The sequence below is a fragment of the Aotus nancymaae genome, unplaced genomic scaffold, assembly GCF_030222135.1.
Source record: "Aotus nancymaae isolate 86718 unplaced genomic scaffold, 86718_ANA_hifiasm-v0.15.2.pri h1tg000022l_1, whole genome shotgun sequence".
NCBI lineage: Eukaryota > Metazoa > Chordata > Mammalia > Primates > Aotidae > Aotus > Aotus nancymaae.
This window is the reverse complement of record NW_026988435.1, coordinates 22,351,070-22,375,125: the sequence shown is the minus strand read 5'-3', so window position 1 is coordinate 22,375,125 and position 24,056 is coordinate 22,351,070. Positions and strand designations below refer to the sequence as shown.

The following is a 24,056-nucleotide window of genomic DNA, read 5'->3' as shown; positions in this document are numbered from 1 at the left end:
CCCAGCACTTTGGGATCCCACGAGTAGATCACCTGAGGTCAGGAATTCAAGACCAGGCTGGCCAACATGGCAAAACCCCATCTCTACTAAAAATAGAAAAAAAAAAAATTAGCTGGGCGTGGTAATGGATGCCTGTAATCCTAGCTACTCGGGAGGCTGAGGCAAGAGAACTGCTTGAACCCAGGAGGCAGAGGTTGCAGTGAGTCGAGATCACATCACTGCACTCCAGTCTGCGACAGAGCAAGATTCTGTCTCAAAAAATAAAAAGAAACCAGCCTAAATCCAAACCCAATCAAACAATTATTATTCTAGATTATTAGGTTTTCTTTTCTTTCTTTTTTTTTGAGGGGGGATGGAGTTTTCACTCTTGTTGCCCAGGCTGGAGCACAATGGCGTGATCTTGGCTCACCGCAACCTCCCCCTCCCCAGTTCAAGTGAGCTGGGATTATAGGCATATACCACCACGCCCAGCTAATTTTGTATTCACGCCCAGCTAATTTTGTATTTTTAGGAGAGGCAGGGTTTCTCCATGTTGATCAGGCTGGTCTCAAACTCCCAACCTCAGGTGATCTGCCTGCCTTGGCCTCCCAAAGTGCTGGGATTACAGGGGTGAGCTACCAGGCCCAGCTTGGTTTGTTTTCCTAAGAAACAGAAGTTAGATCAAAGTAAGATAAAACAATAAGGTCATTCATGTTAGATAATCTTTAATTGCTTTCTGGGTTACTTTAATAATTATCTTAATAATTAATTTAATAATTATCTTTACATCCACTACTTGCTAGCCACCAAATCAACCAAATCCAAAGTTCCCAGCCTCAATTATTTCCTTTATTTAATGACCGAAAGCATCAACTCTCACCTGCTGATGACTTCCATGACAGACGAAAGGTGGAAAGGGAAGGGGAGAAAACTGGCTGCACGCAGGAGAACTAAATGTGAGTGGTGATACAAACTCCATTCCTGAACAAGTGGCAAAGCTGAAGCAAAGCTGACGTTTGCAGGACACACGGTCCAGCCCTGCTCACTTCTATGATGCAGCTATTTTTAATCTTCAAATGCTCTTTCCCCTCTAGGTCCTTCCCAAGCCTACAAACATGAATTCCTGTCTAGAACACCTGTCCCCATTTATGCAACCAACATGCACTGTGCCATATACTGGGAATACAATGTAAACAGTCCCTGATCTATGAAATGTACAGCCTGGCAAGAGAAAACAATGACAATATAGGCATGCTTGATATGGGTTAGAACATGCTGCAGTAAGTAACAGGATATGCCTGGAGGGCAGGGTAAAGTTCCCTCAATCCGAGGCCAATTATGAAAGCATCTCAACAAGCTGAAGAGATAACGATATAACCTAGGTTACAAGTAGTGGCTGGAGGGACATAGTGACTTAGAAATTGGATATGAGCAGGTGGGAAAATAGGAAGGGCCAAGTAAGATATTCATATTTTTGCCTGGGCATTTTCGTGGCTGAAAATGCCAATTAATGTGAGAGAGAAGAGTGTGAAACAGAATCAGCTAGAGATGCCTGTGGGAAGTCTGTGTAGAGACGTTAAGTGGAGGGTTTGATATGGGTAAAGCTGGAAAAGGGAGACTAGCAATGGACTGGAGGCTTTAAGCAAATAAACAGTAACTGCACCCAGAACCTGAGAACCCTTGGCATCTGTGGTACAAGAAGGAAATGGACCACACAAAGGGAAATGAGGAATAGCTGCAGAGCAGGAATAAACTGTTCAATAGAGCTATTTGTGCTGAGGTTTAAGAGGCTGAAGGTGTGATGTGACCACCAGACCAACTGCAGTTTCTTAGGAGTAGAAGGGGAAGAAAATTAGATTGCAAAGGATGGAAGAATTAGTGGACATGAAGGAAAATAGTCAGTACCTGTAGGTCATTTTTTCCAGAAATCTGGTTAAGAAAGAAAAATAAGGCTGGGTGCCTGTAGTCCCAGCTACTTGGGAGGCTGAGGCAGAAAAATCACCTCAGCCCACTGTACTCCAGCCTGGGCAGAGAGATGGAGATGCTGTCTAAAAATAATTAATAATTTAAAGATAAAAAATAAAGGAAAAGAAGAGACAATGGTAGTGAAAAGCTATAAAGAAGGTAAAATAAGCTAGTTTAAAGTTGATGGAATCCAGATATAACAGATGAGACAACAGAGTGACATCCCTGAGAAGCCAAACGGTTCAAAGTTCGGGAATCGGCGTTAAGGAGAAATACCATGTTTTGCGGAAGAATGATGATGTGGACAAGCTTGTAGGTCTAGATGGAGGGAAGTTAAGAGAGTCTTTATCTGCTAGCATCTACCTTCTCCCCTGGGATATGCTACTGCCTTCTGGAATTAAGGCCATGTTTGCAAAGCTTCACTGTCAAATCACCTGCAAATGCGAAGTTATTTTTCACTCTCCACTTACCTGATGCCCATTCCTCTATTAAAATGTGGCTTCACTCTCACCGCTACACAACTGTCCCCCCCACGGGAACTTTCTGAACGTTCTCAACAGTCTCCCAATGCTAAAACCCACTAGCCTCACTTTTGCATCAGTCTCTAGGACATCTTCATCTTCTAGGTCTCCTGTATCCTCTATCACTCCTTCTTGCTCCCAGCTGCTTTCCCACATACTCATTAGAAGTTGATGTTTCCTTTGGGAGGCTGAGGTGGACGGATCATGAGGTCAGGAGATTGAGACAATCCTGGCTAACATGGTGAAACCCCATCTCTATTAAAAATCAGCGGAGCATGGTGACATGCATCTGTAGTCCCAGCTACTAGGGAGGCTGAGGCAGGAGAATCACTTGAATCCGGGAGGCGGAGGTTGCAGTGAGCTGACATCGAGCCACTGCACTCCAGCCTAGGCAACAGAGCAAGACTCCATCTCAAAAAAAAAAAAAAAAGAAGTTGATGTTTCCCCTGCCTCACATTTCACCTTCTCTTCTAGTCCTATCTGCATTTCCTCCTTAACCTTACACAGACGCCACCTATCAGCAGTGAGTTCTCAAGTCTGTATCACCAATGTTTGTCTCTTTCCTGAAATCCAGTCCTTTGTTGTAATCTTCCTACCAGATATTTTTTTACCTCCATCTCCCTCAGGTACCTCAAATACTACCTGTTTAAACTTAAGCTCATTGTCATTCCCGAAAACCTGCTCCTTTTTATTTCCTGTAAGTTAGTGACATCATCATACACTCAAGCCAGAAACCTCTCCAATGTTTTCGTGCCACTCATTCAAGCAACCAGACATCAGGTTCCACTATATCTTCTTCAGAAAAGTTTTCCAGATCAAAGTGGAAGCCCCACACTGTCCTGTTGTGTTTCAACAGGGACTGCGTAGGTCCAGGTCATCCCAGAGGATACCTGTGTTAGCTTTAGCAGCTCTACCTTCCTTGAGAGGTGCTACATGACTACCATTCGACAGAATAAACCTCAGTGTATAACCTCATTTCTCGACACTTCCGGTGTCTTAGTACTGTGGGGTTAGGGTGCATAACCTGACAGACCTGTCAGCTCCCACCAAGCTCTCAGTACAGCCTTCAGATCTTTACCCACACAAAACGTGGTCAGCAGTGACATCATGTAAAAATATATATATTTTTTGAGATGGAGTCTTGCTCTGTCACTGAGGCTGGAGTACAGTGGCACGATCTTGGCTCTCAAAACCTCAACCTCCCAGATTCAAGCAATTCTTCTGCCTCAGCCTCCTGAATAGCTGGGATTACAGACGCGCATCACCACTCCTGGCTAATTTTTGTATTTTTAGTAGAGACAGGGTTTTACCATGCTGGTCAGGCTGGGAGTTGAAAATATTTTTAATTTACTAGCAACTACTTGAGAGAGTACTATGATGGATACAAGAGGTCTGCAGGATTAAAATCAAGATTGGCTATGGGCTAAACCATACGAAAGGCTGACATTTAAGGGACCTGTTTTAGAAGGCAGTAAAGGGCAGGTCAACAGGGTGGGAAAGAAACAAAACAGGTGTCAAGGAGCTCCAAAGAGATAAACCAACTTGGCACATGCATTACTGTAACCTTTGGCAACTGAAGCAGGAGAAAAAATAGAACAAGGTCAGAGATAAAGCAGAAGCTCAACTTCTTTAGATTAAAAACTGAGTAAGACATGACTAGTGGAATAATTACTACAAGGATCATCTTTACTAGATGAGAAGGAAGAGAGAGATGAACTGAAGAGAGTGCTACCATATACACAGGCCTAGTGGCAACGAAGTTGAAACTGTTAGACATGCAAAAAGGACTTGCTGAACACTAGCTGTCTGCCAGGAGCCACAAGATCATGCAGAGACAGCAACAGTGAATACAGGCAATGGCCCTGTCCTCTGATCTAGTGCAATGAGTTAAGCTGGTAATCAATGGAGACCCCACAACAGACAGGATAAGGAGTTTGCCTGAAGGAGAGGCATCCTTCCTCTGATGGTGGTATAATCACAGGAATGAAATGGTTAAGACTGGGCAAAGGGAGAGGATAAAGATCACATCTTATCTTTTTTCTTTTTTAATGTAAAGTAAAGGCTACCGGTAAAACAAAACGATGCGCATCTCACTTTACTCCTCAACAACTCTCAGATAGTAAAGTCCCTATTTGGTTTTGTTTTTTGTTTGTTTGTTTTGCTATTTGTTTTTCAGACAAAAAATGTGCATGTTTATCTATATATAACACATTATTTTGAACTATGTGTGCCTTGTGAAATGGCTAAATCAAGGGAATTAACATATGCATTACCTCACATACTTTCTGTGGTGAGAACATTTAAAATCTACTCAGTGATTTTCAAAAATATAATACATTGATATTAACTACAGTCACCATGTTGGACAATGGATTTAATTTTGTATCCCTTGACCAACATCTATCCAACCCTCCCACCTCCAACCCTCATCACCTGCCCCAGGATCCCCATTTTCTTGACACATAAGGCAACAGACACACAGTGAGGCTTGACCACCATCAAATAGCTAAGAAGGGGTTGGGAGACCAGACTTTTTTAGTTCTATTCATGTTGGCAATGTGAAGAACACCACCCCAAACCAAGATCCCTAAGTAATGCTGATGCTGCAGGTCCATAGGCCACGTGTCGACCCAAGCTCTGGAGGATCCTAGTATCCTGATCATGCCTCAAAGTATTCGACTAAGCCTATGACATTAAGGAGTTAATAATAAAAGCCTGAGGGAGGGAGGGAGGAGAAAAAAAATAAAATAAATAAAAGGCTTGGGTATTTGACACACAGTCAAACCAACAGTATGTTCTTTTTTTTTTTTTTTTTTTTTTGAGACGTAGTTTCGCTCATTACCCAGGCTGGAGTGCAATGTGCAATGGCGCGATCTCGGCTCACCGCAACCTCCGCCTCCTGGGTTCAGGCAATTCTCCTGCCTCAGCCTCCTGAGTAGCTGGGATTACAGGCACGCGCCACCATGCCCAGCTAATTTTTTGTATTAGTAGAGACGGAGTTTCACCATGTTGACCAGGATGGTCTCGATCTCTTGACCTCGTGATCCGCCCGCCTCTGCCTCCCAAAGTGCTGGGATTACAGGCTTGAGCCACCGCGCCCGGCCCAACAGTATGTTCTTAATAAATGACAGATGACCAGCGGTACTAAGAGGAAGTGGCTGCTGTAGAGGCAGAAGAGCAGCGTGATGACAGCACAGATTCAAGAGCAAATCTGTGACCGGGGCAAGTTATATAACCCCTCTGTGCCTCCGTTTCTCTATTTGTACAACAGGGATAATTATAATAAATACCCTCTCGGGTTGCTTGGTACATTGAGTACCTAGGTATGTAAAGCCCTTAGAACAGTCTCTGGCATTTAGTAATTGATCAGGGGTTTAATTTTACTACTACTGCTACTGCCACTGCTTACTACTGCGGCTACTATGGATTACTAGTAGTATGACTCACTAGCAGGGAGGCAATAAAAATGCATCAAAAGGAGTCCCATCTGCAGCCAGAGTATACCACAAAACTCTTTCAGAGCTAGAGGAGTATCTATCACTGATAGTATAATTTAAATATGAAAGTCTTTTCCTTGTTTTGCTAATGTAGGAGTCAGATCATGTTAACAGTGAACTTGAGTTCATAACAATGCATTTCTCAATAGTCAGAAATATCTGAAGAAATAAAGCCATAAAGCCACCCATCAATTAGTTTGACCTGTTTCTTTCTTTTTTTTTCTGAGACAAGAGTCTTGCTCTGTTGCCCAGGTTGGAGTGCAATGACACAATCTCAGGTCACTGCAACCTTCGCCTCCTGGGTTCAAGCAATTCTCTGTCTTAGCCTCAGAATTAGCTGAGATTACAGGCACACACCACGACGCTCAGCTAATTTTTGTATTTTAAGTAGAGACAAGGTTTCACCATGTTGGCCAGGCTGGTCTCAAACTGCTGACCTCAAGTAATCCACCCACCTCGGCCTCCCAAAGTGCTGGGATTACAGGCGTTGGCCATCGAGCGTGGCCTTTTTTTTTCTTTTTTGAGACAGGGTCTCACTGTCACCCAGGCTGGAGTGCAGTGTCATGATCAGGGCTCACTGTAGCTTCGACCTCCCACGCTCAGGCAATCTTCCCATCTCAGCCTCCCAAGTAGCTGGGACTATGGTAAGCATCACTGCATCTAGCTAGTTCTTTTTGGGTTTTGTTTTGTTATTTTCTGTAGAAGTGGGATCTTGCCATGTGGCCTGGGCTGGTCTCAACCTCCAAAATTGCTGGGATTAAGTCCACCATGCCTGGCCTTAGCTGTTTCTTAAACTGAAAAATTGGAATAGAAATAGTTGTCTTGTTTAGCTGAAGATATTGGTCCTTCGAGTAGATGTTCACTGTACCATAGTGTATATCTTATGAGCACAATGACTCTATGTATCAAAATATTATGTCTTTGGATTGTGCCTATCAAAGTGAGGCATTCCAAAAAATAAAAAATAAAATAAATCCAATTTTCTAAATATTCCCATAAAAATAGTTCCCCCACATAATTTATCTTCTTCCACTTTTCTGCTTTAGATGTGAGCTAAAACATTTTTCCCCCAGAAAACACAAAAACTGTGTTCTCAACTTGAATTTCAGGTTCAGCCTAGACCAAAAAAAAAAAAAAAAAAAAAAAAAAGGTGGGAATGTACCATGTAAACTGGCTCTACGACCCTTCGTCTTCTCCGGAAGCGTTACTTTCGACATTTCAGCCAGCCAAGTCTAAACGATATATATCAAAAAGGTGGAGGTAGTGCTATATGGCTCAGATAGATTAGACTTGTTAATAGAATGCCGATCCCATGAGTAATGCTCACAGCTGTGGCACCCAACAATGGAATTAACATTTCAACAGGAAGCAGAGAGCCATCCCCACAGAAAGGGCCACCCGATCCCGCTTCAGAGCACTTAACCAAAAAAAAAAAAAAAAAATTATCCTTACAGAGGCTACACTAAGTGTGCCTCCTAGGATCCTACCTAGGATTTTTTTAAATGAATTATTTGGTTACAAAAAGCAGCAAGTGCTTAATTTGACAAGATCAAACAAGAAACACTGACATGGAAACATCCGTTTTTTGAAATGTCGAAAAACCGCATGTAAATGGCATGTAAAAATGCCTCCCAGAGAAAGGAACAGTCGCAATTACCCTGTACAACTCAGTCCGTCTTATCTCCAAAATGAACCGACTCATTACAAACTTAAAAGCGAGGTCACTGAAATTCTCCTTTGCACTCGCCTCGGGGCTGCAGAAACCAATGCTGCATTTTGCAGGCACCCACTTTTGATTTCCCACGGTCTACTTCACAGTGTGCGTCGGGTTAGCTCTTGCCCGGGCCCGCTGCTTTCGGGAGACTAAGCACGTCCAGGCTGGCGTTCGCTCAGCGCCTCTTTCCTAGAGGTAGCCTGGCCGATCCGAGGCGCCGGACAGCTCCAGGCCATTAAATAATGGCGTTTCAATTCAGCCTCTCCGCCTGGGCGACTCGACACCTGAAAACTCGCCGCCCAAGGCTTTTGAAATCGGGTAACGCGGGATAGAACCGACACGGAGGCTGACAAGGGAGAGGGCCAGAGTAAAGAAAGGCAAGCCCGCACCGGGGCAGAGAATGCTACGGAAGACCTGCGAGGCGCACCTGACGCGCCGCGCCCGAGCCCCTCCGCCCCGGCTCCACCCTGCCAGGCTGGGGCGCCCGGCCCCGCAAAAGCGCCCCTGCGCAATCCTGCCCGCCCCGCCGCCGCTGCAGCAGCGCCCCCAAATCGCGCCCGCCCCCTCCCCCACGCCCCATTGTTCCTGGGTGGCTGCGGGCAGCGAGCGCTCCCGGGCTGGGCGGGGGCTGAGGACCCCAAGGCCCCTACTCACCCGCGACTCCGCACAGGAGCACGAAGCGCAGCAGGAGCGCCATGTTGGCTGCCGTCGGCGGGCGGCGGCTGCAGGTAGGTAGCTTTCGCTCCGGGTCCCAGGCTCCCCGGGCCTCGCGCGCTCCCGACTGGCTCGCGGCAGCGGCGGCACCTCTGCACCCTCCGCCCCTCCTCCCCACCCGGCTCTGCAGGTGAATTCGCGTCACTTCCGGAAACGGCCCGGGCCGGGCGGCGAGCGCCGGCTTCTCCAGCCTCGCGGGGTTGCCTTGACAACCGAGCGGGGCGCTCCTCGGTTCCCCGGACCCTCCCGGCGCGGAACTCTTAGCCTCGCTGCGCGCGGCGTCTGAGGGCGCGGGCAGTAGCCTCCCACGCCGCGAGCCTGAGCCGGGGTCCCGCCTCCATCCCTTAAGCTAAATCAGGGTTTTGCGCGCGGGGGTGGGGCAGCCTGTCTCCCAGATACTGAAATTGCGTTGGCGCCCTCCTTTAAGGCGAGGCGCGGGACACCCAGAGGGGCCGCCGCTAGGGCGGCTCGAGCCTCCGCCCCCCCTGCACCCGCCCAGCGCACCCCTGGTGGCGCCACCCGCCCCACCCCTCGTCGTCTGCCCCAGGGGCAGGGTCTCTGACCTCAGGCTCTCGGGAAGCGACCTGGGCAGCCCCCTGGGGTTCGCTATCTTAATGAGTTTCGTGGGCTGACAAAAAAGGCTCGAGAAGGCTTTTCATCATCTCCAGTAGGGATCGAGCCCCTCTGCCGCTACCGATTTGGGAAATACCTGTTTTTTCCCCCTTGCACAGAAAGGCTATCCTAGCCCTGAAGCTGGCTAGTAAGGACGCGTGAGTGAGCTTTGAAAGTGGGTCTCGGCCGGGAGCGGTGACTCACGCCTGTAATCCAGCTCTTTGGAAGGCCGACCTGCAGTATCGGGTCTCCGCCAACCCTGCAGTATCATTTCTGCCTCTGGTGCCCACTACATTTGGGTTATTTTGCGGCTTGTTCTCGGCTCCTCTTCCAGATAACGTTTATTTATAACTACATAGAGACGTTGGAGTGTCACGACAGTTCCATATCAGGAGTGAATTGAAGAAGAGAAGCAGTGGGTAAGAGCTTGGGCTGCGGAGTGGGGCATTAACTGGTCAGGTTTCATAGAAATGGCACCTACCGGACAGGCGCGGTGGCTCCCGCCTCTAATCCCAGCACTTTGGGAGGCCGAGGCTGGCGGATCACGAGGTCAGGAGATCCAGACCATCCTGGCTAACATGGTGAAACTCTGTCTCTACTGAAAATACAAAAAAATTAGCCGGGCGTTGTGGCACGCGCCTCTAGTCCCAGCTACTCTGGAGGCTGAGGCAGGAGAATCGCTTGAACCTGGGAGGCGAAGGTTGCAGTGAACCGAGATCGCGCCACTGCACTCCAGCCTGGGCGACAGAGCAAGACTCCGTTCCTCGCCCCCGTCCCCCAAAAAAGAAACGGCTTCTACCTCGAGGTTGCTATGAAAGTTAAATGAGATAATGCACAAAAAATGCTGCCACCCTGCCTGGCATATAGTTTTAATTAGCTTCCATATACTGAGTTCTTGCTTACAGGGTTCCTGCTTACGGAGTCTATCAGCTTACGTAGTCTGTCAACTTATATAGTAAGTTCCTGTTTACTATCTAGACTAAGCAAGAACCTGTAAGCAGAATTTAGTAAGTGGAAGCTAATAAAACTAATATTGGAAAACTTTTATGCATTGAACCAGAAAAGAGAAAGGGCAAAGAAATCAGTTATCAGGAAGACCAAATTTGCGCAACTGCAATTTAGCCTGGTGAGTTGGAATTCTGGCTGCACATTGTAATTACTTGGAGAACGTTTTAAAAATACTAGTGCCTGAGCCTTACTTCTGTGATTCTAATTTAACTTGATTTGAGTGGAATCCAACTTTATGGCAGCTTAAATGACAGATGACCAGTGGTACTGAGAGGAAGTGGCTTTGCAAAATGATCTGATTCTAAAGTTCTATATGATCTGATTCTAAAGTTCTGCCAAAGCTTTTGCAACCTATTAAGAGTTCAATACAGACGGAGGACAACATGAGTAACGGCTAGGGACTTCCTATTTGAGCAAACAGGAATTCTATTGGATATAATTGCGTGTAAATAATATTTTAAATTTTTACTCACCACATTATACTTAATGAAATCAAGGAGAAAAGAACAAGTATTGAAGTTATTCATCTGTTTAACACTGTTCTATAAGAACTTTTCTTAGTATTCACCGCTGCTTTAAAGTAGCACGCATTTGTTATAAAGTTAACTACCCTTAGCACTTCCTGCAATAAAAATAAAACCCACGCTTCAGGAATTATTTCAAACACTAGAGTAAAACTTAGAAATTACTCAAAAGGTTCAAGCCAGCAACAGTGTGTTAAAATTTAAAAAAAAAAAAAAAAAAAGACGTGCGTGGTAGCCCAGCATGTTGGGAGGCTGAGGTGGACGATCGCCTGAGCCCAGGAATTCGAGACCAGCCTGGGTTGGGCAAGACCGCATCTCTACTAAAAAAATTAGCCGGGTGTGGTGGCGCGTGCCTGTAGTCCCAGCTACTCCTGAGGCGGAGGTGGGAGGACAAATATCCAATATTAATTTTGTTAACTTCCACTTACTATGTGCAGGAACCCCGTAAGCAGATCTCAGTAAGAGGAGCTAATAAAGTGAGCCCGGGAGTCTGAGGTAGAGGAGAGCCATGATCATGCCCCTGCACTCCAGCATGGGCGATAGAGCCAGACCCTGTCGCGGAAAGTAAGAAGAGGGAGAGGAGGAGGAATCAACCCAAAAGGATTTTCCTGGTACTTTTTCTTATATTCGTGGCTTTTGCTTCCCTCTGTGTTAGGCATTTGCAGGCCTATTAATTACTTTCCTTGTTCTAAATACTTCTATAAGGATGAAAAAGCGCATTTTTTTTTTGTCTTCCTCACTCCTGAAAGCACATAGTAGGTTCTCAAGTGTTTCTCAAGCTGAGTCAAATGCTTATTTTCTATGGCAATATGTTAATGAAATTTAAATATCAGTGCAGTAACAAATCATTACACCTTAAATAGATATTTTCAGAATATCACCTTAAATAGATCTTTTCAGAATATATCTTTTTGTCTGTTTTTTGAGACAAAATCTCGCTCTGTTGCCCAGGCTGGGTTGCAGTGGAGCAATCTCTGCTCACTGCAACTTCCACCTCCCAGGTTCAGGCGATTCTCCTGACTCCTTCTCCTGAGTAGCTGGAATTACAAGCACGTGCCACCACGCCCGGCTAATTTTTGTATTTTTAGTAGAGACGGGGTTTCACCATTTTGGCCAGGATGGTCTCAATCTCCTGACCTCATGATCCTACTGCCGCAGCCTACCAAAGTACTGGAATTACAGGCGTGAGCTACTACTGCACCTGGCCCAGAATGTGCTTTTTAAAATGTAAGTTTTACAGGCTTAACTTTTTCTGCTTTTTTAGATTACTGAACACAGATTTTTTTTTAAATTTACCTACCATTCTAAGATTTAAATAATCTTGAAAGAAACAGTCTGTCTTATTTGGGGAACCATTGTTCTTTAAAAAGTTACATGAAGTCATTTTTAGACTTTGGTTTGTGACTAAATTATTTCATAAACAGTAGGTAAAATTACGCAGTTATGTGAAATATATTAAAGACAACTTAAAATGCGTTTGTGGTTGTTGTCAACTTGGAAATTATGTTTTCTAGAAGGTATAATAAGATAATCTCATTTATTCTGGAATATATAAATTATTCTTTTGTGTCTTCAAACCAAGCTAAGAAATCGTGCACAGCAATTAAGTGAATGCCCTTAGTAAAAAGCACCAAGCACTCCACATTATATAGTCTCTAAACCAGCTTAAAGGTGATGATCCCTGGTCCATCAAGAAGGTAGTAATTACAGATACACAAATAACTGTGGTTAATAAAGCATCCATCCTTGCAAAAATGTCTCAGCACTAATCGATTTACCAACACATCCACAGATTATTTAAATCCTACAATCCCATTCATTCAAAGGTTAATTTATACTTAAGTATTAAAGGATTTTCACCTCTTCTCAGCTTGAAATATGAAGACATGTGACTCAAGAAACTTTCTATTACATATGACACTGCTAATTTTTATGTTTTCTGAAAAATGATAATACTATTCTTAAGAAATGAAGGTTTCCTTCTAGTGTGTTTTATTTACATTACCAGGAACATTAGTTTTATGGGTCAATACCATCCAAAAGTTATCTATTTACCCCTAAGCAATGAATGTATAAATATATACCTTTTAGTTTTATGCCATGTATATTATAGGTCAGGCTAGGTGTGATGGTTCTCCCCTGTAATCCCAGCACTTTGGGAGGCCAAGGTGGGTGGATCACTTAAGCTCAAGAGTTCGAGACCAGCCTTGGCAACATGGAGAAACCCCATCAGTACAAAAATTAGCCGGGCATAGTGGCTGTCAAGCCTGTAGACTACAAGCCTGTAGTCCCAGCTACTTGAGAGGCTGAGGCAGGAGGATTCTTTGAGCCCAGGAGGTTGAGGCTGCAGTGAGCTGAGATCGCGCCACTGTACTCCAGCCTGGGTGACAAAGTGAGACCCTGTCTCAAAATAAGTAAATCAACCCTTAGCCAGTCACCTCAAATTTTTATTTATTTATTTCATGAGACAGAGGTCTGCTATGTTCTCAAGCTGGTCTTCAATTACTGGCCTCAAGGGATCCTCCTGCCTCAGCCTCCCAAGTAGCTGGGATTTATAGGCATTAGTCGCTGTGTCGGGCCAGATTTTTTTTTTTAGATTCCTAATACAGATTCCAAAAATAAATACATAAAAGCAGTACATTTATATAATACAGACAAACATTGACGATTTTATTGATGGGCTTTTAAAATATTATCCAAAGGCTAGGCATGGTGGGTCACACTTGTAATCCCAGTGCTTTGGGAATCAGAGGCAGGAGGATTGCTTGAGCCCAGGTGTTTGAAGTTGCATTGCAACCACCACTGCCTCTAGACTGGGCCACAAAAAGACTCTGTCTCTAAAAATATACAATAAAATGTTCTTATCCAAGAAGAATCTGTTTCTTTCAGTTGCTTACTTCTCTTTGTTTTGGTCTCTTCATGCTGGTTTGGTTTCTTTCCTCTAGTGTCTGGTAATTCCTGGTTTTCTGCTTAAAGGTTGAAATAGAGCAGAAAAAAAAAAGTATAGAAAATAGAGGAAAAAAAAGTCTGTGCCTATAGTTGATGCTTTTTTATTGTGCTCTCTGATTGAGTCAAATTGGGAATGCCAATAAAACTACTTTTAGAAAGGACTGCTAATCATCAACACTCAATGTAAACACAGGGTGGTCAGCTTTCTGGGAGGATGGCTGGAAGAAGACTGGGGGCATCAACTTTAGCAAATGAATTTTCATTTAATCCCTCTGTATACAATATAGTATTCACACCCTAGACCTCCTCTATGTTCCTTCTTCCAAAGACTGTCCTTTTACTAACTCCATAGAATAAGTGTACAGTCTTATGCCAGAGTACATAGGGGCAAAGATGGGATCTCAGTGTTGAACATTTTTTCGTTTTTTTTTTTTTAAAGACAGGGTCTTGCTCTGTTGCACGAGCTGGAGTGCAGTGGAGCAAACAGAGCTCACTGCAGTTTCAACCTTCTGGGCTCAAGGGATCCTCCCACCTCAGCCTTCCAGGTAGCTCGGACTACAGGCACCTACCACACCTGGCTATTTTTTTTTTTTGAGATGGAGTTTTGCTCTTGTTGCTCACCCAGGCTTGAGCACAATGGGGCGATCTCAGCCACCACAACCTCCGCCTCCCAGGTTCAAGCAATTCTCCTGCCTCAGCCTCCCAAGCAGCTGGGACTGTAGGTGCGTGCCACCAGGCCCAGCTAATTTTTGCATTTTTAGTAGATACGGGGTTTCACCATGTTGACTAGGATGGTCTCGATCTCTTGACCACGTGATCCGCCTGCCTCAGCCTGCTAAAGTGTTGGGATTACAGGCGTGAGCCACTGTGCCTGGCCATTTTTAAATTTTTATGGAGATGAGGTCTTGCCATGTTGCGCAGTCTAGTCTCAAACTCCTGGGCTCAAGCAATCCTCCTGCCTAGGCTTAACTTCTTTTTAAACTAACCTTAAACCAATCCCTCTGTTTTTAGCCCCACCTTCATTTCATTCTCAAATATCCTAATACCATCAAATCCTGGAAGGGGACCCGAGTAGGCTGCCATTACTGGCCAGGGCTGCCTGGGCTTATATCCCCAAGTAATTCTGAGTTGCTGAGTGTTGTCCCCTAGTCCTTAATTAAACAACTTAATTCTGAGTTGCTGAGTGTTGTCCCCTAGTCCTGTGTGGGGAGGGGGGCTTGTGACCATGATTCACCTCATCTCTCCTTCTGGTGGCTGTTTCCTAGTTTCTCTTGAACTTGCACGCAGTATTGGAATGTGGTTGAACAGCTAACTAATACTTTGAACACAGCCTCCTGATATGGTTGAAGTACCCATGTTGACCTTTTCCCATGCTAGGATTTCCAAAAGGTTCCCCATTGACCCAAAAGGTTTTATTCCCTCACTGTCCTTTATATCTTATTCTCTTGTATTTTCAATGTATTTGATATTCTGAGCTGAATTCTGGGTGATATTTTTCAGTTTTATCTACCTATTAATAACTTTGCTCTTCAGTTGTGTTGAATCTATTTTCAGTTCTCCTGAAGAGTTGTTATTTAAGTTATGTGTTTTTATTCATAATATTTAAGCTTTAAAATATATATATCTGCTTGGTTTCTTATTCCTACCCATACTTCCAGTTATCTCTTTTATTTCTTTAAACATGTTAAATATATATTATGTACGCAATAATTACATGATCTGAAATCATTGTGTGCCTCTCATTTTGGTTTGTTTTCTTTTGTTTTTCCTCACTGCAACCTCCACCTCCTGGGTTCAAGCAATTCTCAACCTCCACCTCCTGAGTAGCTGGGCTTACAGGCGCCTGCCACCACGCCCAGCTGATTTTTTTGTATTTTGGTAGAGATGGGGTTTCACCAGGCTGGTCTCAAACTCCTGAGCTTAAGCAATCTGCCTGCTTCAGCTTCCCAAAGTGCTAGGATTACAGGCACGAGCCACTGCGATTGGCCCAGGCTTTTTTTTTTTTATTTTTTTCATACTTAGCTTGCTCCATTCAGTTTATTGAATTACTTCTCAAATACTGTATTCAGTTGCTTTTGTGGAATTCTCTAGTATCCAGGTAGAATAAAATAAATTGTCAAGGATGTACTCAGTAAGTTTTCCTCAAATATCTAAGATAGGGCATTTCCAGAACCACATTCTGACTCTCAGGGGCCTTATGTACTTTTATCTTTGTGAACCCCTCCTACCGTTAAAAATAATAATAATTGTTTTTATAACAGTGTGGCTATAAAGGCAAATATAATTAAAGTTGGATCATATCATTATTTCTTCTGATTTTATTTTATTTTGTTTATTTTTTAAAGATGGGGTTTCACCATCATGGCCAGGCTGGTCTTGAACTCCTGACCTCAGGTGATCCACCTGAGGGGATCCTCCATCTGGGGCCTTGGTGGATGGGGTGCTGTCCCAGGCTGTGAAGGAGCTCATTAAGGAATCCAAGAAGTCTCTGGAGGAGAGAGAGAATGCGTGTGTCAACCCCACGCTTGCTATCCCCATGATCCGGAAAGGCTGCACCCCCAGCGGGGAAGGGGCAGACAGCAAACGCCGGGCTGAGACAGTGCCAGAGGAGGCCAATTATGAGGTGGTCCCTGTGGAGGCCTATGGGCTGGCCATGCTGCGGGGCATGGGCTGGAAACCTGGCGAGGGCATTGGTCGCATCTTTAATCAAGTAGTGAAGCCCCGTGTCAACTCACTGAGGCCTAAGGGATTAGGACTGGGTGCCAACCTGACCGAGGCCCAGGACTTGACCCCTACTGGCCCCTCCCGCATGCCAAGGCCAGATGAGCAAGGGAAGGATAAGGAAGATCAGCCTCAAGGGCTGGTGCCTGGAGGAGCTGTAATGGTTCTTTCTGGCCCTCACCGAGGCTTCTATGGGAAGGTGGAAGGTCTCGATCCTGACAATGTTAGGGCCATGATTCGTCTGGCTGTAGGGAGCCAGATGGTGACTGTTAGTGAGTACTGCCTACGGCCCGTCTCCCAGCAGGAATTTGACAAGAAAGCCTTGGATCTCAGGCAACAGAACAGAACTGCCTCATTACGGAAGACCCTCCGGAATCAAGAACTCCACATCCAGCAGGACAACTCAGAGAGGAAGCGGAAACACCTTCCAGACCGACAGAATGGGCCTGCAGCCAAGATTGAGAAAGCAGCCCCCAGGAGTCAGCACTGGTTGCACAGGGACCTGCGCGTGCGGTTTGTGGACAAGATGTACAAAGGCGGCCAGTATTATAACACCAAGATGATAATTGAAGATGTCCTAAGCCCAGATACCTGTGTATGTCAGACAGATGAAGGCCGAGTCCTGGAAGGCCTGAGGGAAGACATGTTGGAGACACTGGTTCCCAAGGCAGAGGGCGACCGTGTGATGGTGGTGCTGGGCCCACAGGCTGGAAGGGTGGGACATTTGCTGAGCCGGGACAGAGCACGGAGCCAGGCTTTGGTGCAACTGCCAAGAGAGAATCAGGTGGTGGAGCTTCACTACGATGCCGTCTGCCAGTACACGGGCCCTAGTGACACAGATGAAGACTGACCCATGGGACTCTTCCCATCCCCTAGGCTGTTACCAGTTCTGTACAGTATGAGGAAGTTGCCTTCAAGAAGGTGGAAAGATCATTGTTCCATCCTCTACTTCTGGTGCAGTCCTGGGACAAGGACAAGGGACATGGATGGATGAACCAGTAGGGAAGCTAGAAACAAACCCAGTATTTGCCAGAATTTAGGGTATAATAAAAACCATTTCAGATACTTAAAAAAAAAAAAAAAAAAATCCTGAGCCTCCCAAAGTGCTGGGATTACAGGCGTGAGCCACCGTGCCCAGCTTTCTTCTGATTTTAAAAGAAATTAAAACATTTTCATGGTCCCTGGGTTTTGCATGTTCCACCCTCCCTCCATCTGTACTGTAAGCTGTATTGGTGAAAGGAAAGAAAAGGAGTGAACTACCGGGCGCAGTGGCTCACGCCTGTAATTCTAGCACTTTGGGAGGCTGAGGTAGGTGGATCACCTGAGGTCAGGAGTTTGAGATCAGCCTGGCCAACATGGTATTTTTAGTCTCTACTAAAAATACAAAACTTAGCCAGGCATGGTGGGGCATACCTCTAACCCCAATTACTCAGGAGGCTGAGGCAGAAGAATTGTTTGAACCTGGGAGGCAGAAGTTGCAGTGAGCTGAGATCGCACCACTGCACTCCAGCCTGGGTGACAGAGCAAGACTCTGTCTTAAAAAAAAAAAAAAAGAAAAAGAATGAACCTGTATAAATTTTTGTCCAATCCTGGTTTCCATTTCCCCTCTTTTGCCAAAGTTCCCATTCTTATAGTATCCTCATCTCTAGTCCTTTTTCTCTACTTTCCTTCTTAGGCCAGAACAGTTCACAAAGTACCAAATCTGCCCTGTATTAAAAATAAGAAAAAGACAAGATGTTTACCCAGCAATAAAAATCTATTGCTTGTTTTGTTTTTTTGTTTTTTTTTTTTTTTTTGAGACAGACTCTTGGTCTGTCGCCAGGCGCCAGGCTGGAGTACAGTGGCGCAATCTCGGCTCACTGCAATCTCCGCCTCCTGGGTTCAAGCAATTCTCCTGCCTCAGCCTCCCTAGTAGCTGGGACTACAGGTGCACGCCACCACGCCCAGCTAATTTTTGTATTTTTTTTTTTTAGTAGAGACGAGGTTTCACCATGTTGGTCGGGATGGTCTCGATCTCTTGACCTCGTGATCCGCCCTCCTTGGCCTCCCAAAGTGCTGAGATTACAGGTGTGAGCCACTGCACCCAGCTGCTTGGTTTTTTTTTGTTGTTTTTTTGTTTTTTTTTTTTAATGAATGAGAGGTTCTTATGTTGCTCAGGCTGGCCTCGAATGCGTAGCCTTACCTCCTCAAGGGCCAAGATGACTGGCCTGAGCCAATGTGGCTCCCATATTTCTTGTTTTATTTAAGCTTTTCTTCATCTTTGTGATCATGTTTGTATTTGGCATACAGATGCTTTTGGTTGTGTATTTGAATAAAAAGAAAGAAGACTAGCAGAATAATGACTAATTTGTATTCTTTTTCTGAGAGTTTACACTAACGTTGGTGGTGTACTTTAGGGAAAAAAAATCAAAGCAATAATTATAATGGTTGGTGTTTGTGACATATACAGCAACAGGGAATTTTGAGATTAGATGATTCAATGTTTGCATAGTGCTGTGGGCATTATAGATCAAAGATTCTGGGCTTAACCCAATGTTAAACCCATTTAATTTATACCCAGATTATAAATTTAAATATTACAGAAGTGGATGGTGCCTCATATACTTTATGTTTTGCTGGTTTCTTTTTGGCTGGAGACAGCTTTTTGTCTGATAGATAATAACAATGCTTTATGTTTATAGGCAGTGTAACATCTTTCATCCAAGGGGTTCAAAGAACTCAGCAATTATGACTCATTGTTCCTTAAAATACCTTTATAAAACTGGAGGTGACAAACATTGAGGTAAACTTGTTACAGGTAAGGAAACTAGAGTCATGGAACATTAAAGCATTAACAGATATTTTGGGAGTCAGAGATGGAATTCAGAATAAGTCCCCCTTTTTTTGATTAGAATGAAACCAGTAGCACCTATTTCCTCCTCATGAAGGTATTGATTCAAGGACTGCAGCTGCATTTATGATAAAGATAATACTTAACTCTGAAGGGTTCACACTTACCTACCTCTCTAAGTTCATCTCAACCTCCCCATCCCCACTCTGACTATTTCCTTTGCAGATGCTGTTCCCTTTGCCTGGAATGCTTGACCTTCCCAAGTGGGTGTTTCCTAGTCATCCTAACTCTTTCAGATTCAGTCTCCTTTTTTAAGGGACACCTCTGACTACATTTGATTTTATTTGCATTATAGCTCTTTCTTCCTTTCTTCACCATCATGGCGTGTGTCTGACTCCACTTCTTGCCATGTCTTCTCACAGGACTGTCCAGATTAAGCGATTCCTGGCAAAGAAACAAAAGCAAAATTGTCCTGTTCCCCAGTGGATATGGATTCAAACTGGAAATAAAATTAGGTACAACTCCAAAAGGAGACATTGGAGAAGAACTAAGCTGGGTCTATAAGGAATTGCATATGAAATGGCACACATATTTATGCTGTCTCAAGGTCATGACCATGTTACCATATCAAGCTGAAAATGTCACTACTATCTGGATAGTTGGACATGTTCTATTGGGAATATATTTTTTCTCTCTGAATCTTATGAACATGCTGGTTGGCTGGGTTCGATAATAAATATGTGAGACCTTTCATTTCAAAAAATAATAATTTGCATTAAATTTCTCAAAGCACCAGTCACCTCCCCTTCAGAGCACTTTCTACAGTTGCAGTTGCAAACTTGAATGTGTTATTTGTTTGATTCATGCCTGTCCCACTCACCCATTTCTAGGCTCTGTGAGGGCAGGGAGCGTGTCGGTTTTTCCTTACTGTTATAGCTCCGGCATCTCATTTAGTGTTTGGTGCTAAATATAGGCTCAAACGTATTTGTTGGCTGAATGCATCTATATTTCAGAAAAAGTGTGCTTTCTTTAAAAAAACAAAATGGGAGAGAGAGAGAGAGACAGGGACTTGCTTTGTCGCCCAGGTTGGTCTTGAACTGCTGACTTCAAGTTATCCTTCTCCCACCTTGGCCTCCCACAGTGTTGGGATTACAAGCATGAGCCCGCCCAGCCACAAGTGTTCTTTAAAAATTTGCACCAAATCCTGCAACTTCAACTCAGAATTATAATTAGGGAGAAAATGATTGGCATTGTAAATTATTATTCTAAAATCTGTTTGAACAGAACATTTATAGAATGCCTTAACAACTTAAAATATAGCCATTAAACTTGAGTAAGATAAGAGGCAAATTAGGAAGGCAGTGAAAGGGGGAGAGCTCAGAAAAACTGTGATTAAGGGGATTTACCACAATTAATGCAAAATTTAACTTTGGTTATTGGAAATCTGAGATTAGACAGAAAAGCCAAGGGATTATTTCTGTAGCAGAAGTCCCCACTTGAATCCAAGAGGCAGACTCCTTTCCATGCATCTTTTTGGCTCCAGGTGATGGGGGACTCACTGAAGATTTTTCTAGGGCACCTGAAGAGAGAGAAGACTGAATGCATTAGAGCTGTCTATTCCCTGGCCTCATTGAGGGGCTCACATCTGAGACTCCCGGAGAAGTGCTGCCAGAAAAATCCTTGTTTTACTGCCTAGGTGTTCAAATGTGACAGAATGGACAAGAATCCCTCTTCTTCTGAAGTCAGGCTTTTTGATTTAGCAGGGAGAATAATCTAAAGTTGGCTTTTTTTTTTTCCTTTCCTTTTAAACAGGGGCCTATCATAATCCTATCTGTGTTTTGGAAAGAAAACTCTTGAGGCAGTGCCAAGGATGGATCTGAAGAGGGCGGAAAAAAACAAAGGGAAATTATTGAAGAAATTGTTTTCATAGTCACAGTAAAAACTGATGGGGTCCGAAGTCAAGTTGTGACAGCAATCTGAGAGGCTTAGGAGATATTTTGGAGGGATGACTAGCAAAATTTGAGCCCAGCTGGATATGGGCAGTGAGGAACAAGAAACAAAACTGTTTCAGGTTTCTAGGTTTGGCAATCAATGTAAAAAGGTGCTACTAATTAAACAGGGAATAGTGGACAAGCAGGTTTAGTGGCGTACAAATGTTAGGTTTTCAGTGCCTGAGGGACATCCAAGTGAAGATGCCAGAAAGAGAGCCGACCTGGCCGGAGATCTAGATTTCGGAAGCTAGATTATACTCCTTTGAGGAATTTGTTTTTTATATCGGATGTAAAACTAAATGCATCTTCTCATAGCAACTATGCTGTAAATGAATGTAGTTAATTTCCCAAGGCAGCCTCCAAACTCTCATTTAGCCTATAGTGTTCTTGATAGAGCATGGTGAAATATTTATAAGAATGTTTCTGGAGGGACTTGGATTCACCACGCCAAGTCAGTACTCCAGTAAAGTATCTTTTCTTGCTCCGACACAGAATTAGGAGTCAGACCTTATTCTCCTTAACAAAAGAGCATAGATGGCTTAAGGGCTAAGTGTAGATTCTTTGGTGTTGAACTAATATTGTTTGTAGTTTTAGGGAGACAGGGCTACATTTTCATTTCACAAAGTGAGAGGGAGAATTGGCAGATGTTTCAGGAAAGGATAAGTGTCTAGCTTAGGTAGTGGCTGATAGTAATGGAGTGGAAAGTTGGAGGGAAGGACCCTGATTAGGGTTGAAAGAGTGAGTAGCAGGAGTGGTAATTCAGCAAGAACAGAATGCCTGGGAACCACAGATCGCAGGCAGCTTTGGTGACCTTATTAATGAGCTTGGGACGATATCAGCCACACATTTTACTAATCAGTAATGAAGAAGAGAAGGAAGGGGAAGTGGAGTGGGTATCTGGGAGCAATAAGAGTCGACAGGGAAAGGTGGTTCTTTGGATGCTAGATGACTCACTGTTGGGACAGGCCATTTGTAGGTATGGTGATTTAATTTAGGATTCCTAGTAGCAAGAACATATTATCTCAGCTCACAACTCAAACGCTAAAGGACAAGGAAACTGGTACATAACTGGTAAAGGAGGAACTCTACTATCATGTAAATGGACATGCTGTCCAGGTGATCTTACTATCTCTACTTTTTTAGCTTTAAAAGTCAGTTAAATGGCCGGGTGCGGTGGCTCACGCCTGTAATCCCAGCACTTTGGGAGGCTGAGGTGGGTGGATCATGAGGTCAAGAGATCGAGACCATCCTGGTCAACATGGTGAAACCCAGTCTCTACTAAAAATAGAAAAAATTAGCTGGGCACGGTGGTGTGTGCCTGTAATCCCAGCTACTCAGGAGGCTGAGGCAGGAGAATTGCCTGAACCCAGGAGGTGGAAGTTGCGGTGAACCGAGATCGCGTCATTGCACTCCAGCCTGGGTAACAAGAGCGAAACTCCGTCTCAAAAAAAAAAAAAAAAAAAAGTCAATTAAGCAAAGCTGAAAGGTCTGTGCCTTTAGTCCTAGCTACTAGGGAGTCTGAGACAGAAGGATTGCTTGAGCCTAGGAGTTCAGTTCAACTTCATCGTGGGCAACACAGCAAGACCCCATCTCTTAAAAAAAAAAAAAAGTCAGTTAAATGGGCCAGGCATGGTGGCTCACGCCTGTAATCCTAGCACTTTGGGAGGCCGAGGCGAGCAGATCATTAGGTCAGGAGTTCGAGCCCAGCCTGGCCAATATGGTGAAACCCCGTCTCTACTAAAAATACAAAAATTAGTCGGGCGTGTTGGCATGCACCTGTAGTCCCAGCTACTGGGAAGGCTATGGCAGAAGAATTGCTTGAACCTGGGAGACCGAGGTTGCAGTGAGCCAAGATCACACTGCTGCACTCCAGCCTGGCGACAGAGGGAAACTCCATCTCAAAAAATTTAAAAAAGCCAGTTAAATGTTTCTTATTCAAAAACACTTGACAGGTACAGTAAGATAGAATAAGTTGTAGTATACAATAGTACAATAGGGAAATTATAGTTAACAATAATCTATTGTCTATTTCAAAATAGCTAGAAGAGAAGAGCTGTTATGTTCCCAACACAAAGAAAAGATTTATATTTGAAGTGATGGATACCCCATTACCCTATTTTGATCAATTCACATAGTATACATGTATCAAAATATCACATGTACCCCCAAAATAGGTACAGCTATTATACAAAGTTTTTTAAAGCACTGGAAAGGTTTATGAAGTCTCATTAAAAAGCTTTCTTGTCACCATTAAGCATTATGGTGTTGCTTTTATGAAAACTTTATTGCATATAAAAATAAACTGTGGTTGATTTTGTCCTTTTTTGTTGCCATTTCCCTGGCAGTGCTATTGCTAAGGAATGAAGAAACGGAAGGAATATAGGGGGCATCGCTCAAGAGACACTAATTTCTGTTGGGTCAGTGAGTTGCCCAAACTTCAGATATGGCAGGAGATGCTGTGTGCGGGTGGCAGTTGACCCTTTGTAGAAACAAGAAAAATGAGAAAAGAACACTTAAACATATTTGGTATGTATTGATTCAAAAAATATTTAGGTAGTTGCAATTTATAGCATTTTCATTTTTATGTTATTCAGATGGAGATTAAATATTCTCTGGCTTGACCAAGTAGAAATGCATTCAGTACATATGTTGTACTGTTAACATGATAGGAATTTCCCACACTGTCTTGTAGATGTGTTAGGTCACATCTTTTTTGAGTTCTTTATTCTAGTATTATATATTTCCTACTTGCTTGCCTAAGGAGAGAAAGGGACTTTGTGTGAATAATCTCAGCATCTCCCCTATGGGTCTCAACACATGGCTGCTGGTTTTCTGAAATTCTTTTTGTGTAGATGCTCTATCATGCGGGAAAATTGCTTAATGGACAGGAGAAAAATCCAATGGACAAACATTGGCAACTCAAACAGAAACTCAGATGACAACTCAAAATGGATAATTAGGTTTGGTCTGTAGAACTGCAGAAATCCATCTGCCAGACAACATGCCTGCTGTTTCCAGAGTCCAGCTACTA

General features: G+C 43.9%; 2 protein-coding genes across 4 annotated transcripts in view; one reads left to right on the top strand and one right to left on the bottom strand.

Moving 5' to 3' along the window:
- The window catches only part of CXADR (CXADR Ig-like cell adhesion molecule), a 64,408-nt gene extending 55,949 nt beyond the window's left edge, over window positions 1-8,459 (bottom strand). The window contains exon 1 of one of the 2 annotated variants that reach the window (XM_012444759.3): window positions 8,331-8,459. In XM_012444759.3, the coding sequence (XP_012300182.1) occupies window positions 8,331-8,373 (43 nt within the window). In that variant the 5' untranslated portion in view covers window positions 8,374-8,459. The remainder of the gene's footprint in view (window positions 1-8,330) is intronic. The other variant, XM_012444758.2, reaches the window with a different exon arrangement.
- A 717-nt stretch (window positions 8,460-9,176) lies between these two features.
- LOC105711825 (G-patch domain and KOW motifs-containing protein-like) lies at window positions 9,177-17,950 on the top strand. 2 transcript variants are annotated; one of them, XM_064380048.1, is made up of 3 exons: window positions 9,177-9,421; window positions 10,972-11,145; window positions 15,829-17,950. In XM_064380048.1, exon 3 carries the CDS (start codon window positions 16,020-16,022, stop codon window positions 17,052-17,054), a length of 1,035 nt encoding a protein of 344 aa, XP_064236118.1. In that variant the 5' UTR covers window positions 9,177-9,421; window positions 10,972-11,145; window positions 15,829-16,019; the 3' UTR covers window positions 17,055-17,950. The 2 variants fall into 2 exon arrangements, with proteins under 2 accessions (XP_064236118.1, XP_064236119.1); XM_064380049.1 differs by lacking the exon at window positions 9,177-9,421 and having other exon boundaries at window positions 10,817-11,145.
- Window positions 17,951-24,056: the final 6,106 nt, after the last annotated feature.